Source organism: Syngnathus acus, chromosome 9 (genome assembly GCF_901709675.1).
Source record: "Syngnathus acus chromosome 9, fSynAcu1.2, whole genome shotgun sequence".
Lineage (NCBI taxonomy): Eukaryota > Metazoa > Chordata > Actinopteri > Syngnathiformes > Syngnathidae > Syngnathus > Syngnathus acus.
This window is the reverse complement of record NC_051094.1, coordinates 2,982,145-2,998,819: the sequence shown is the minus strand read 5'-3', so window position 1 is coordinate 2,998,819 and position 16,675 is coordinate 2,982,145. Positions and strand designations below refer to the sequence as shown.

Here is a 16,675-nt window from a genome sequence, read left to right as displayed (position 1 = left end):
TACGTCTCTTGCCCTGTGGTGTCAGTCGCCTTCTTTTTCTTCCTTGCTGGACTTGATTTTATTTATGTTCCGCCACATTTCATATACTCTGTCCTTGTCATCAGTCTTGCTTTTTGCTCTGATTTGATTTCTTTTTACGACATCTGTCTTTCTGTTCGACTCTCCATAATGTACTTTTCAGAGAGCAATATTGCACCGGCTGATTTTTTCCCCCCGGCTTTTTAATGAAGCACACGTCCCTGACATTAATGAGGTGCTCTCGCCTCGTCGGACCACGTGTGACTGATTCGTGTCTGTGAGCAGCGTCACGCCGGACAAATTGCTTTTTATAACGTATGTGACCTTTATGAAGGGGACTAACCCCCCCCACTGTCTTTGTATACTTCACTGTGACAACTTGGACTATTAGCAAGATTCTGCCCTTTCTATTCAATGGATATTCAATTTTTTTTACTGTGGAATCTCTAAAGTTGAGTACAATCTATATAACTACGAGCAAAACTGAAGCTTCACTGAAGTGTTGCTTCCCCGTCAAATTTAAACTGACATCACATCTTAAAGTTTGGCTGTACTGTAATTGTTGAACTGTCAAGTTCTCCCACTCTTTATTTTTCTTATTATTTCCCCACCATCGGTGCTGTATGAGTCATGGTGTGTGTGTGTGAGTGACACATGTAATAATAATAATAATGAAATCCATCTTTTAATATCCCGCCAGTTACACTGAGTAAGCGCAGAGTGTCGTTGTCATCATAAATGATATTATTGCTGAGAAAGTGGAAAATGCTGGCGACACATGACTGTTATTAATATTGCTGCTTGGCATCATAGCGTTTGCGTGCGGCCGACGGATGAAATATGGCTGTGTTGATGTGCGTGTCTGTTGGTGGCATTATGAGATTTGTTCCAGTCAAGTGTTGCTCCTGGTAAAAAAAAAAAACCATCATGCAAGTATTAAGAACGTAAACACGGTATGGAAACAAGGGACAATGTCACTTTGAATGTAAATTTCCGATGTACGTTCTTTCCTTGCTAATAGATACCAACCTCCTAATGCACAACCTTTATCGAGCCAAAACACATATTTATCACATAAACGTCACACAAAGTGAATGCGCAGTTTAATAATGCGCCATTTGACGGAAGAGCATTTACTTGATCTGCCGGTCACTATATGTTGTCGGCATAAATATAATAATTTGCTCCATAACATATTGTATAGCATATTTAATTTACAATATCTGTATTTATAGCTTTAAAATGAATGGCATGCAGCCGTAGAATGAAATAGCGCTAATAATGAGAATCGGCAGAAAGTTGCGTTTTCCCACAAAAGAAGTTGGTAAGTTTTATTGGTGCACAGATGGTGAAGTTGTGTGTTGTGCATTTTGAGGCTTTATGATGTGTGGACACTCTCTAAGTGAGAAAATCTCCTCAAGCCAAGAAGTGCTGCTCATTGTTAGTTTCCCGCTGGCTGCCTGTTATAAAAACAAGCAGAGTGGAGAAACAAAAATAGAAGGTGTTGGCAAAACGCTGCGTGAGTTTGAATCAGTCGTAGTTGTGTCCACGTGTCCGCAATCATCCACCTCTTGTGTGCTAAGCTAAATGAAGCCGCCGCCGTGCGTCCTAATGATTGCTTACCTTAAGCTCCGGCCTGTCGCCATGGCAATGCTGATTCTCATCTTCCGTGCGGAATGAGATTCAGTGATTACCGTGCCGTTTTTACCCGTAAAGGCTGTCACTTTCTATGTGTCGGAGAACGTTGCAACCTTGAAAGCGGCTAGGCCGCAGGTGTCAAAGTCAAGGCCCGGGGGCCAGAAACGGCCCGCCACGTCATTTTATGTGGCCCGCAGAGACAAATTGCTCATCGAACAAACATTGCAAATCGTTTTCACTGTTAAAAAAACGTCCTTTTAAACAGTTTGTACGAGCTCTCCGATTGGAAAACTAGTTATTCATCAGTTTGTTTTCAAGCTTATACTGAACATAATATGAGGCGCTAGATACATTTATTTGGGTCCACCGAAGGACACTATCCCTTTGTTGCGGCCTGTGACAAAAATGAATTTGACACTCATGGGCTAGGCGCTCTGATTTGAATCTAGGACGGTGCTGTTTAGTTTGCCCCACGACCACCTTTGGAGCTCAAACGCACTTGAATCTCAAATCATCACTTGTGACAATGATAACATTTTCTTCATTCGTTCATTCATCACGCTCGTCCAAACTCGTGTTCAGTCCAGCACGGTGCGGTCCGCCAGCTGTGTCCGGCAGATGTTTGAGTCGTAGATCCCTCGCATGCCAGCACCCCACCCGTCTAGACAGGTGTGCACATTTGGATACAGCAGCTGCGTGTTTGGATACAGACAGATGTTGAGCAGGAGCAGGTTGACGATTTTGGGAGCTAAGCAGCCACACAGACCGTCAAGAGGGAGAAGCGAGATTAATGAAGATGTAAAATGAAAAAAGCGAGCTGCTCGTTTCCTCAAGTGGGCCCTGTGGACTTGGTGGGTCTGGGCGGGGAAGAGGGCGCTTGTGTTCCAGCTGTGGTTGTCGCTGTTTGTACAGGACGCCGTGGCTGCCAAGGCTTACCGACAGCTTACTTCATTATAGAGCGCATTCATCACGGGGAGACTTGTTCTTGAACACCTTCCAAGCTCACGTTACTTGGAGGTGGATTCGCTTTTTACAGCCACTTGATTGCTTACTGCAAAATCTAACGACAGGCAATATTAGTGTGCTTGTACAACTGCACCGCATCGCAATGACGGTCCCGACTAAAGTGCTACTTATGAAGCGAATAGGATGCAAACGGAGCCGTTATGTTCTGTCACTTCTACATGGCATTTAAAGGCGTGTCTACAACCTCATTAAGGTCTTATGACACTCAGCGTACCTCAGCTAGTAAAAGCTTTTATTTTGCAGATGCTTATCAGCTTCACGATGAGACACCAACTGTGCTTGCGTAGCGCATTAGAGGCTATTCCGGAATAAGGGGGGAAGGGAGGGGGGTGAAAATATTCACTGTTGGTTGAACTAAATGCCACGCGCCTCTTTCTTTTTCGAATAAGCCAACAAACAAACAAGCCGAGTGTTGTTGGCGGAATGGTCCTCATTATTTTAATGGCTGACAAGTAATTGTCGAGTGCTTTGCTGACTTCATCGGTGAAGATTCCAAATCTTTGAAAGGGCGAGAATGCAAATGAACAGATGCTTGTGGCATGGTATTATGGTCTTCACAATAAAAGGGGAAATCAAGTCACAAATCTTCTTGACAACAATACCGTATGTTCTACGCGCTCACAATAGTATGCTGATTAGTGTTGCGTTTGTCAAGTATGAATTGAGCAGAAAATGCTGCTCAGGTAACAACCGTCACGGCTCCCTCAAAATCAAAGGAAGCGATGCAATTTTTAGCGAGAAAACAAGACCGTTTAACTCCTCATGGTATACGTACTGCGCTATATTATTCTTATTCTAATCTGGAGAAAAAATGTTTTGCTTTCTTTGTGCATGCTCCATTGTGTTTTTTCATTCTGGTGCTTCTCTCCTCATCCTCCCACTGTGTCCATAAATGAAAAGTGGAATCACAGCTCTGGTTAGAGATGATTAAAGATTGAAGAGCAGCGAGGAAGAAGAGCTAAATGACAGCTTTGCGATGTTAAGTGGAAACGGATGGTGTGGCTATATTGGGCCCTCACCATCAATTATTTACACGACAAGACCGATTCTTCTTCACCTGAAGCTAGCCGGGTTCTCTTAGGTGACACCCATTCACATGTCATTATTTTGTTCATTTCAAATAATTCAAGCGCAATAGAGTTAAAGATGGGATGATTGGGTGACAATTACCAGTGTTATTTTTAGGAATGTAGCACTCGTCTCTCTGTGAAGAGAAAGCGCGAAGATGAGCCTACAAATAAGTCTTTGTCTCTGCTAGCACGTAGCGTGTTGGCTAATAGTCCAACAAGTCTGTCTTTGTGCTCCAGTAAGCAGATGGTCGGCGATGGAGACTCAAACTGAAAATAGGGAACCAAATAATAAACACATATTTATTAGTATTATCATTATCATTATTATTATTATTATTATTATAAGCCTTTTTTTTTTAAATTTATTACCAAAGGTGTTCTGTTACCTGTGGTTTTTAATATTTTTTCTTTGTGTATTTTTTCTTCAACAAAATTGTGATTTTTTTTTTTTTTTTTGCTTTGTCAATTTAATTCTAAATATTTAAAAGTTTTTTATTCAGATTATTTTATAACCTCAAAAACATAGTTTTCTGTATATTTCATTTTCATTTCATTATTTTTTTTGGTGTATTTTATTTCCAGTCTTTTATATCCGCACCAATTATCGCCACTTCCCACTGATTCAGCAAACTTGTTTACAGCATTTCCCGAGACATAAATTTACTCTTGGGACTTTTTTGCGTGCTTTAGTGCTTCTGTTTTGGTTAGCATTGCTTGTAATCCATATGACTACCGTTTTTTTCCGTGTATAATACGCCCCCATGTATAATACGCACCCTAACAATGGCATGTTGATGCTGGAATAAAGCCTGTACCCATGTATAATACGCACCCAATTTTTTTTTTTTTTTTTTTTCCCAATGATCGTCACACACGCAGGGAGGCAATGGGTCCCATTTTTATAGTCTTTGGTATGGTCTTAACTAGGCTGGATGTATTTTTTTTGTTGGCGTTGATTTCTCCGACTGCCCATAAAGGCACCACCGCGATCAGATGAAAAGAGAGGAAAGTGACGTGCGGACATATGAAAAAGGCGGCTCTGTATGGGAGAGACGTTGAAGAGGAATAATAACACCCTTGGAAACCAAAACTTGCCCCTCGTCGTGACTCGGAGCCGCAACAAATGTTTCGGATTTGTGTAGGGTACATTGTGACAGCAAACGAGCAGGTGATCGAGCAAGCGTCTGATACGAGAGCATTGCGTTCGTATGGAGCGTGTTTGAAGTGAACAGCAGAGACGAAAGGAACAAGGCAAAGTGTTGTGAAATAAAATATTACCTGTAATACGCATTTTGTTATTTGCTGATTGTATTAAACTATCACATTCATTGTCAGTCAAGAAGAGAAGAGGACTATTATCCCTTCTTTGACGAAATGACCAGAGCACAGTACAAACACACTATTGTTCTTTCGGTATTTATTCAACCCACATTCTTTCACAACATGACAAGAAGAGAACAATACATAAATCAATACTCGTACCAGTACCATAATTTTCTTAAAAAAAAAAAAAAAAAAATTAAATTAAAAAAAAAAAATTTAAAAAAAATTGTACCCATGTATAATGCGCACCCCAGATTTTAGGACAATAAATTAGTTAAATTTTGCGTATTATACACGGAAAAAAACGGTAGTCTTAAACTAAAGTCTGCATCTTTGCGGTTGGATGGATGGACGGATGGATGGATGGATGGATGGATGGATGGATGGATGGATGGATGGATGGAAGGATGGATGGAGTCAAGGAAGAAGACAGAGGAGGTGCAGAACATGGCATGGACGCGTGCCTCAAACTGTGAATTGGTGCTTATAATTTAAGCAGTTTTTTATGGGACAGAAGTACTGAACCATCCTCTCTTAGTTTCTCGATTTATCAATGGATGCTACAGCTACTTGTTTACTTTTCAGATTTGGCTATAGCAGACGCCTTTGATCCAGTGCTGACAGTAGAATTTCAATCCCTCTTCTATGTTTGTATTATTGCCAATGTGGTCTGTTGTTCTGTTTTTTTTTTTTTTTTTTGCTTCCGGCACCGGAAAGCAGTTCCGTTGTTTTAATAACAGAATGTCAAACCAAATATGACATAATTTACAGGAAAAAGAGTTAATGAGACACTCTTTGCCGTCAGGATTCTCCTCCACCCAATGCATACAACATCAACAAGACACCGAATGGGACGAGTGGACACGTTGCAACTCTGAGTCAAGAAGCCAGAAGACGACAAAGCAGTTTCCTGTCAGCGGCACCGTGCCATACAGATTCCTTTCTATGCAATGTGCATACTGGACCAGGTCTGTCCGTCCAACCATTTTCCACACTGATGCATTTTGGCACTGGCTAGCGACAAGACCGGCGACCGCTTGCGCGCTTCCATGGATCAGCGGTGAATAATCTCTGATCTATCCAGTCGCAGTAGTAAAAGCGGGAGGACAGTGAGAGTACCGCCCTTCACTCTCCAATTAGCTCGCCATCTCGGCGGGCCTCCGAGCTAATATTGACTTCAATTACAGTCTCAATGAAGAAAATGTTGTTTCAAAATGAATAGATTCCTGACTTAGTTGGATAATTTATGACTTGGCCCATTTCACCATGGGACTCAACCCATGAGGCACCTCCAACCGTTTAACCAAATTCCAATTTGCATATAAATAGATTTGCACTGTTTGCTGTGCTGTTTCCTACACACGCGCACACATATACAGTATAGACACTCACGCACGCACACATGCACGCACACACACTCACACTTTGAAATGTGCTTAGTCGCGCACACATGCACAATCATTTTCTCCATTACTGAATTTGCATATATGAATAGGTCCCACAGTGTATAGACCATTAGGGAACATTATATTCATCATTCTAAAGGAAGCTAACTATAAAAACATAAAGTCCCTTCAGGATGCCATATGTTGGCAAAATTAGAAAATTCTCATGGTGTGTTTTTGAAGTCAGAATGTGTTGTCAAACGGTACTGTTGTGTGTACAATCTTAAGACAAAAAAAAAATGCAATTTTTGCTTGACTAGGTCCAGGAGAGTATAACCCAAGTGTGAGATCCTCGCCTCCAATGTCTCTAATGGCCTCCAGAGAAGAGCGCTTCAAAGAGACCACCAATAGCAACCCAGGACCTGCCGCTTACCAGGTAAACCAGGTCATACATCACATTATTTTATTAATAATTTATAATAATTAATTTTAAGCTCTTTCATATATACCCTTGCAAGGAATTAATCAGAATTTGGGAAAAAAATAAGGATGGCGCACGTTCAAGTTTGGAATGAAACGTGAATGAAATCTATTGAGGCCTTAATTTTTTGGTTTTAACGGAAATAACAACTTTGGGTGACAAAACAGCCCGGGTGGCCGCGAGAGCGCTTGTTGCTTGCGGTCCTCTCTGACTTTGAGCAGTCAACATCAAAGACACATGTATGCTAATACATTGGTGTTATCACACAGCTCTCAATTCGCACCACCCCCAAGCCTCTGTGTAAAAACCGTCGGAATAAACTCTCAAAAAGTCTCCGAATATCATTGCTGACAGGCGTTTGCTTCGCTGTGACCACGTGTCCCCCTAGCGGCTGTCGTAATTGACTTTTGCAGGCTTCTTCCTTTTACATTGCATCGGATTATGTCACTGATGTCTTCTATTTGCTCTTTATGTTGTGTTCAGTGTCATGTCACGTATTTTTTCGTATCTCGTCATTTACGATTATTGGCCCCGATTCACATACCCCTTATCACAGAATACTTGCTAATTAGCGACACGCTACAAGCGAGCCTTTGCTAACTTTGGTTGCGTCGGAAATAGGGGTGTAAATCGCGGGTTTTGTAACGATACGATATCATATCGATACAAAGAACCACGATACGATATTTGCCGATATCTTAAAGCCTGCTGTGATTCATTCACGATACATCACGATATAGAGCTCTACGATCGATATAGAACAATATCCTGATTTATAACAATTCATACGCAAAATCATCAAGGTACTGCAAAGTGCTTCCAAACGAATGACTTGAAGCCCAAAGGGGAGCGAATTTCCTCGTCTTCTTGGACACTAGCCATAGCACATGCCCAGGAGCCGCGTAGTTGTCGGCTCCCCTTTCACGTGCCTGCTCTGCTCACAACACGCCGCGCACTGCTCCCGGAAAGAGGAAGCAAGCAACAATGAACTGGATTTCAAAATAAAGTCGCGTCTAATGTCCGAGGTCAAAAACGGGCGATATAGATCGATGTTTACGTTTAGCATCGATGCCAACAAATCGTAGAGCATTACAACGATTAATCGATGTGTATCGATGAATCGTTACACCCCTAGTTTCAAACTACTTTTAGGGTTTCTAAGAATAGGGTTTCTAACTAGGCTTTCAAAACTAGGGTTAGGGTTTCCGACCAGGGTTTCCAAGGAGTTTTGCCATTGCTAATTAGGGTTTCAAACTAGGGTTAGGGTTTCCGACTAGGGTTTTAAACCAAGGTTAGGGTTACAAACTAGGTTTTAAAGCTAGGCTTAAGGTTTCCAACGAGGCTTTCAAACTACTTTTAGGGTTTCTAAAATTAGTGTTTCTAACTAGGCTTTCAAAACTAGGGTTAGGGTTTTCGACTAGGGTTTCCAAAATTAGGGTTAGGGTTAGGGTTAGGATTAGGATTAGGGTTGGGGTTAGGGTTTCTAACTAGGCTTTCAAAACTAGGGTTAGGGTTAGACTTAGAGTTAGGGTTAGGGTTAGGGTTAGGGTTAGAGTTAGAGTTAGGGTTAGAGTTAGGGTTAGGGTTAGGGTTAGGGTTACTAACTAGGCTTTCAAAACTAGAGTTAGGGTTAGGGTTAGGGTTTCTAACTAGGCTTTCAAAACTAGGGTTAGGGTTTCCGACTAGGGTTTCCAAGGAGTTTTGCCATCGCTAATTAGGGTTTCAAACTAGGCTCAGGGTTTCCGACTAGGGTTTTAAACCAAGGTTAGGGTTTCAAACTAGGTTTTAAAGCTAGGGTTAGGGTTTCCAACGAGGGTTTCAAACTACTTTTAGGGTTTCTAAGATTGGGGTTTCTAACTAGGCTTTCAAAACTAGGGTTAGGGTTTTCGACTAGGGTTTCCAAAATTAGGGTTAGGATTAGGGTTGGGGTTAGGGTTTCTAACTAGGCTTTCAAAACGAGGGCTAGGGTTAGGGTTAGAGTTAGGGTTAGGGTTAGAGTTAGAGTTAGAGTTAGAGTTAGAGTTAGAGTTAGAGTTAGAGTTAGAGTTAGGATTAGGGTTAGGGTTAGGGTTAGGGTTAGGGTTACTAACTAGGCTTTCAAAACTAGAGTTAGGGTTAGGGTTTCTAACTAGGCTTTCAAAACTAGGGTTAGGGTTTCCGACTAGGGTTTCCAAGGAGTTTTGCTATCGCTAATTAGGGTTTCAAACTAGGCTCAGGGTTTCCGACTAGGGTTTTAAACCAAGGTTAGGGTTTCAAACTAGGTTTTAAAGCTAGGGTTAGGGTTTCCAACGAGGGTTTCAAACTACTTTTAGGGTTTCTAAGATTGGGGTTTCTAACTAGGCTTTCAAAACTAGGGTTAGGGTTTTCGACTAGGGTTTCCAAAATTAGGGTTAGGATTAGGGTTGGGGTTAGGGTTTCTAACTAGGCTTTCAAAACGAGGGTTAGGGTTAGGGTTAGAGTTAGAGTTAGAGTTAGGGTTAGGGTTAGCGTTAGGGTTAGGGTTAGGGTTAGGGTTAGGGTTAGGGTTAGAGTTAGGGTTAGGGTTAGGGTTACTAACTAGGCTTTCAAAACTAGAGTTAGGGTTAGGGTTTCTAACTAGGCTTTCAAAACTAGGGTTAGGGTTTCCGACTAGGGTTTCCAAGGAGTTTTGCCATCGCTAATTAGGGTTTCAAACTAGGCTCAGGGTTTCCGACTAGGGTTTTAAACCAAGGTTAGGGTTTCAAACTAGGTTTTAAAGCTAGGGTTAGGGTTTCCAACGAGGGTTTCAAACTACTTTTAGGGTTTCTAAGATTAGGGTTTCTAACTAGGCTTTCAAAACGAGGGTTAGGGTTTCCGACCAGGGTTTCCAAGGAGTTTTGCCATTGCTATTTAGGGTTTCAAACTAGGGTTAGGGTTTCCGACTAGGGTTTTAAACAAAGGTTAGGGTTACAAACTTGGTTTTAATGCTAGGGTTAGGGTTTCCAACGAGGGTTTCAAACTACTTTTATGGTTTCTAAGATCAGGGTTTCTAACTAGGCTTTCAAAACTAGGGTTAGGGTTTCCGACCAGGGTTTCCAAGGAGTTTTGCCATCGCTAATTCAAGTTTCAAACAAGGGGTAGGGTTTCCGACTAGGGTTTTAAACCAAGCTTAGGGTTACAAACTAGGTTTTAAAGCTAAGGTTAGGGTTTCCAACGAGGGTTTCAAACTACTTTTAGGGTTTCTAAGATTAGGGTTTCAAACTAGGCTTTCAAAACTAGGGTTAGGGTTTCCGACCAGGGTTTCCAAGGAGTTTTGCCATTGCTAATTAGGGTTTCAAGCTAGGGTTAGGGTTTCCGACTAGGGTTTTAAATCAAGGTTAGGGTTACAAACTAGGTTTTAAAGCTAGGCTTAAGGTTTCCAACGAGGCTTTCAAACTACTTTTATGGAGTTAGAGTTAGGGTTAGGGTTAGGGTTACGAACTAGGCTTTCAAAACTAGAGTTAGGGTTAGGGTTAGGGTTTCTAACTAGGCTTTCAAAACTAGGGTTAGGGTTTCCGACTAGGGTTTCCAAGGAGTTTTGCCATCGCTAATTAGGGTTTCAAACTAGGCTCAGGGTTTCCGACTAGGGTTTTAAACCAAGGTTAGGGTTTCAAACTAGGTTTTAAAGCTAGGGTTAGGGTTTCCAACGAGGGTTTCAAACTACTTTTAGGGTTTCTAAGATTGGGTTTCTAACTAGGCTTTCAAAACTAGGGTTAGGGTTTTCGACTAGGGTTTCCAAAATTAGGGTTAGGATTAGGGTTGGGGTTAGGGTTTCTAACTAGGCTTTCAAAACGAGGGTTAGGGTTAGGGTTAGAGTTAGAGTTAGGGTTAGGGTTAGCGTTAGGGTTAGGGTTAGAGTTAGGGTTAGGGTTAGGGTTAGGGTTAGGGTTACTAACTAGGCTTTCAAAACTAGAGTTAGGGTTAGGGTTTCTAACTAGGCTTTCAAAACTAGGGTTAGGGTTTCCGACTAGGGTTTCCAAGGAGTTTTGCCATCGCTAATTAGGGTTTCAAACTAGGCTCAGGGTTTCCGACCAGGGTTTTAAACCAAGGTTAGGGTTTCAAACTAGGTTTTAAAGCTAGGGTTAGGGTTTCCAACGAGGGTTTCAAACTACTTTTAGGGTTTCTAAGATTAGGGTTTCTAACTAGGCTTTCAAAACGAGGGTTAGGGTTTCCGACCAGGGTTTCCAAGGAGTTTTGCCATTGCTATTTAGGGTTTCAAACTAGGGTTAGGGTTTCCGACTAGGGTTTTAAACAAAGGTTAGGGTTACAAACTTGGTTTTAATGCTAGGGTTAGGGTTTCCAACGAGGGTTTCAAACTACTTTTATGGTTTCTAAGATCAGGGTTTCTAACTAGGCTTTCAAAACTAGGGTTAGGGTTTCCGACCAGGGTTTCCAAGGAGTTTTGCCATCGCTAATTCAAGTTTCAAACAAGGGGTAGGGTTTCCGACTAGGGTTTTAAACCAAGCTTAGGGTTACAAACTAGGTTTTAAAGCTAAGGTTAGGGTTTCCAACGAGGGTTTCAAACTACTTTTAGGGTTTCTAAGATTAGGGTTTCAAACTAGGCTTTCAAAACTAGGGTTAGGGTTTCCGACCAGGGTTTCCAAGGAGTTTTGCCATTGCTAATTAGGGTTTCAAGCTAGGGTTAGGGTTTCCGACTAGGGTTTTAAATCAAGGTTAGGGTTACAAACTAGGTTTTAAAGCTAGGCTTAAGGTTTCCAACGAGGCTTTCAAACTACTTTTATGGTTTCTAAGATCAGGGTTTCTAACTAGGCTTTCAAAACTAGGGTTAGGGTTTCCGACCAGGGTTTCCACGGAGTTTTGCCATCGCTAATTCAAGTTTCAAACAAGGGGTAGGGTTTCCGACTAGGGTTTTAAACCAAGCTTAGGGTTACAAACTAGGTTTTAAAGCTAAGGTTAGGGTTTCCAACGAGGGTTTCAAACTACTTTTAGGGTTTCTAAGATTAGGGTTTCTAACTAGGCTTTCAAAACTAGGGTTAGGGTTTCCGACCAGGGTTTCCAAGGAGTTTTGCCATTGCTAATTAGGGTTTCAAGCTAGGGTTAGGGTTTCCGACTAGGGTTTTAAATCAAGGTTAGGGTTACAAACTAGGGGTGTAAATCGCGGGTTTTGTAACGATACGATATCATATCGATACAAAGAACCACGATACAATATTTGCCGATATCTTAAAGCCTGCTGTGATTCATTCACGATACATCACGATATAGTGCTCTACGATCGATATAGAACAATATCCTGATTTATAACAATTCATACGCAAAATCAACAACGTACTGCAAACTCTTTATTTAGGAAATTACAAAGTGCTTCCAAACGAATGACTTGAAGCCCAAAGGGGAGCGAATTTCCTCGTCTTCTTGGACACTAGCCATAGCACCAGCCCAGGAGCCGCGTAGTTGTCGGCTCCCCTTTTACGTGCCTGCTCTGCTCTGCTCACAACACGCCGCGTACTGCTCCCGGAAAGAGGAAGCAAGCAACAATGAACTGAATTTCAAAATAAAGTCGTGTCTAATGTCCGAGGTCAAAAACGGGCGATATAGATCGATGTTTACGTTTAGCATCGATGCCAACAAATCGTAGAGTATTATATCGATTAATCGATGTGTATCGATGAATCGTTACACCCCTAGTCGGAAAGACAAACGCTCCAATATGACCCGATTATCCCGCTCTAGATATCATGCGATTGTGTTTTGGAGTAGAGACACGCTGTCTCGATTTAACTTCAGCCGCCTTTCCCTCACCCCTCGTGCGACAGGCGTGCCGAAGCCCGCGACTCGGTCATTAGCCTCGTGACTGCGGCTACGTTTCGGCTCCGCGGGCCTTTCTTTCGGCACGGGCAAAGATGAGAGCGGCGCGAGGGATGGATGTGTAAACGTGGGAGGAAGAAGGAGCAGAGCTGAAAGAGGTGGTTGGCGAGCAGATGGCAGTGCGGGGGGGGGGAATCGTACCTATTTGGGCATTAGCATCAACGCTTGCTCGTGTGCGCTCGTCTATGAAAGTGGCTGTAATGTGCTATCGCTGCCTTCTTGAGCTGCATTAGCTCGCTGATGGAGCTCATTTAGGGGCGCCGGCGCGCCACGTGAGTCGCCTACTTCTGGCGGGTAGGCTTGATTACCTTTCCCCACGTATAACATCACTCTTATTGGTTGGGCTTCATTTAACAGCTTGCGTGCTTGTGTGCCTCGTACTTCAGTACAAAACGAGCACAAGCAAGTTTAAATGAAAGGACGGATGGTGTATTTCTAGAAAAGGTGGTTTCGATGTTGGTTATCCGCCGACTTTTCTGCGCTGGCTCCCAGGTACGACACCTGTCGACTGACTTTTAATGATTCCCACTGCCAGATTCTTCAGGCCAGGTTACCTCGCTCGTGTTACACTTCTAGTGATGCGCGATTGTCATGGACCTCTTAATGGTAGATCATATCTAAGCAGGCATGCAAAAGATATTCATCTCATAACTAATCTTACGCACTCTCCTCTACCGGTACCAAAGTCTACAAGCCAGACAAAAGCACAAAAGGTGACCATAAGCTTAGAACATGTAAATATTTGATCTTCTTTACCTTTTACACAGAAGCGAGTGAAGGCAGCCAGCCGCTGGTGTGACATATTAATAAATAGCTTCTCAATGTTGCCTTTCCAACATTCTCTTTCCCACTGCCGCTTTTTCAGCTCTGTCACCTTCCTTTGAAATCACAAATTGACGAGATGACCCTATTCTGTATCGGTGCCACATACCGTGCCACCTAATGACTACACGGAATGGCAGCTTTTAGAGAGCTAAACGCCATATAAACTGGAGTGAAAGAGTTGACTTTAGTGAGTTGAGTAAGCGAAGCCGCAAAAGCTCGCACGTGAAGCGATTATGGACGGCCAGATCCAGATAGAGTATGTAGCGTAATCCGCTCTTCTTACCGGAGACAGCTCGATTCACAAGAGTGCATGCAACACGCATGCCGAAAACCCAATCGGTGTTTTCTAACATTGTGCGCACGATGTTAATAATATCATAGGCATTTATTGCGCTAATTATATTAGCTCTCGTAGCTGCCGTGTCTCGTACTACACGTGCGTGTGCGTGTCGTGGGAAAGACTGGTGAGCACGACTGTGTTCTGACCCACTAACACCATTCCCCGCGTAGAGCCCCTTTTTCCCTCTCCCCTCTCTGACCCATCCAAACATCCCATAATCTTCCTCATCATTGCCATGCCGATGGTGTCGTCACTTCCAAAGGGGCTCTTAACCAGCCGCCTCCAGCGCACCCCCTTCGAGGGTGACCGGGAGTTGAACCCGCTACCCTTTTCCCATCAGGATCAAGAGGGAGATCTGAGTGCTCTGGCCTCCTGTGCCTAAATCCCAGATAGCACGTTTCCGGCATGCTGATGATGTGCACGATCACCGGGAGGTCACAGAAGCGGGAGGATAAGGCGTGACGGTTTTGATAGCTCACAGGAAGTGGTTTGTCAGGCACTTCCTGGGTGGGTGGGAGATTCGTCAGTTCTTGATACATTCATCCATTTTCTAGAGTGCGAGGAGTAGCTGGAGCTCACTTGACTCTGGGCGGACAAACAAAAATTGCTCTTTGCTCTCTGTCATGAATCCTATACTTATACGGTTCTTTTTTTGGTTATTAGCGAACACTTTTATTATTTTTTTTTATTTTTCCACCTGACAGCCATTGTGACTCAAAATCGGTCACGTTTGTGTCCAGCTGAGTCCGGGCATGATGAACACAGTGTTGAAGAGAACCTTCAACGCCACCCTCAACAATCCTCTCGCCTAGCTGCCCATCCTCTGCCGGAGCACAAGGCCGTCGATGCTGTTCCTCGCCATACCGTCGTCGCCGCCAGCAGTATGTCTTAAGCCGGGTAGGCTACACACACCGTTTAACATTCCACATGTAGCAAAAACAAAAATATGCAAACTAATTCATTGTGCGTTGTTCGTAAACGTTTGAATATGTAACTGATCGTGTTTCATTGATTACCTTGAATGTATCGTAAATTTGTCTGCACATTTGTAATGCTCTTAGTTTCTAGTCTACTTAAAGAAAAACATGCTATTTTTCCCCATGATTGCAGGAAGCGGTTTAGGAAATCTCGTCATTAACTTTGAATATGTCCGTTTGCGCAGCTTATCTTGAGGAAAATTGTTTGAACCAAATGACTCGAATGTTAAACATCTCATCTAAAAGCTGCAAGGTGCTTTTCTAACATATTGCTTTTATAGGCTTCTAGCAGCTCCTGAGGGATCATGTCATGTTTTATTTAATGACAAGTAACTCAAGAGACAATTCAAGGGTGGGGGGAAAAAAAAGCAATTAGAACCCCTAAAGGTCCAAAGCCTTATTTGCCGATTGGACATAAATCACAGTGTCGTTCATTATGTAGATTTCTGCTGACCAAAGTTGCGTGGACGACTCATAACTCAGAAGGTTCACAACGTGGCCTTTTAATTGACACTTCAAGCGTTACAAAATTCTTACTTACCCCCGGGAAATAATGGCAGTTGAAGTTGTCGGCTCCAGGTTCAAATTATTGGCTAAATAATGAGGAAGGCGAGATGCAGATTTTCAAAAGGGTCCTACCTACTGAAGTCAAACAATAAACTTTGGAACATACTTTGTACACCGACGCACTTTGATTTGGACTTAAAGTTAAATACAACCGAACTGTACATGTGCAGTGATCCTTTCGCTCACCACTAGAGGGAGACCGCATACCATTAGTGCTATGTATGTTTGAGAATCACTGCAAAGGCATTGTAAATAAATGCAAGGTTGTGTACAAGCAGAGGAAGATGAGCACAGTCGGCTAGTATTTACGCCTCCCCCGAGAGTCGTCTTTACCTTTCTTTTCCTTTATCCCTGTGAGCTGTTTTACATCAGCGATCTAATTAAAGGAAATAAATCACACGGACCCAGCCCCACCTGATTCCCGGACCGTCTCCCGCACCCCCGACCGATTGTATAAATCTCCATTACGGCGCATTACGCTGCACATCACTCATGTTGTTTATTGGTTGGGAAAATATGCACACAGAGTAGGGCCCGTAAAAAAAGTGACGGATGTTCAAACGGGCGCACTGCCGCGTCAACGGGCCACTAAGCGACGTCTCGTGCGGGCTCAAAGACGTACGGTGTGTCATCCCGACGCCCGGATTTCATTGTTGTCGGGAATCCAAAAGGCTTCTTTTTATGGCCTCATTTGCTAAAGGGCTCTGTCTCCGAGGCAGGGGCATTATTTAATCTAATCAGCTCGACGCCCTCCCCTCAATAGATCTCTTGATAACTGTAAAATGGAGGTTAATCAGGTTTTTTTTTTTATTGGTTAACAAACGCCAGACAGCTGCTGGAGTAGCCACTTAGGGAAGATGATTCTGTATGCAAATGAGCTTGACTTTACTAGGGGACAAAGCAATACAGACACACTTTTATGATGTCACTGTCCAATAAAAATGTTGTTTTCCCTTTTTATTCCAAAGCAAGATAATAGATAGATAGATAAATAAACAAACATATATTACAATGGAGATATGTAACATTCTTTTGACAGCAACACAACTATGGTGAATGATATTTTAAGTAGATTTAGACAAAATATTGTCGAAAGTATTTTTCCTTTTATCCAATCTTTATAGCATGTTTTTGTTTTGTTGTCACGTGCGTTCTAATATTAAAATCCAGAACATCCCAACTTTAGCATAATTGTTTCT

At 42.6% G+C, this 16,675-nt stretch overlaps 1 protein-coding gene across 1 annotated transcript in view; it reads left to right on the top strand.

The window, feature by feature from the left end:
• Positions 1-16,472, top strand: part of stpg2 (sperm-tail PG-rich repeat containing 2) — a 29,554-nt gene extending 13,082 nt beyond the window's left edge. The window contains exons 10-12 of the mRNA XM_037259355.1: positions 5,881-6,043; positions 6,781-6,896; positions 14,673-16,472. Coding sequence (XP_037115250.1) covers positions 5,881-6,043; positions 6,781-6,896; positions 14,673-14,744 — 351 coding nt within the window. The 3' untranslated portion in view covers positions 14,745-16,472. The remainder of the gene's footprint in view (positions 1-5,880; positions 6,044-6,780; positions 6,897-14,672) is intronic.
• Positions 16,473-16,675: the final 203 nt, after the last annotated feature.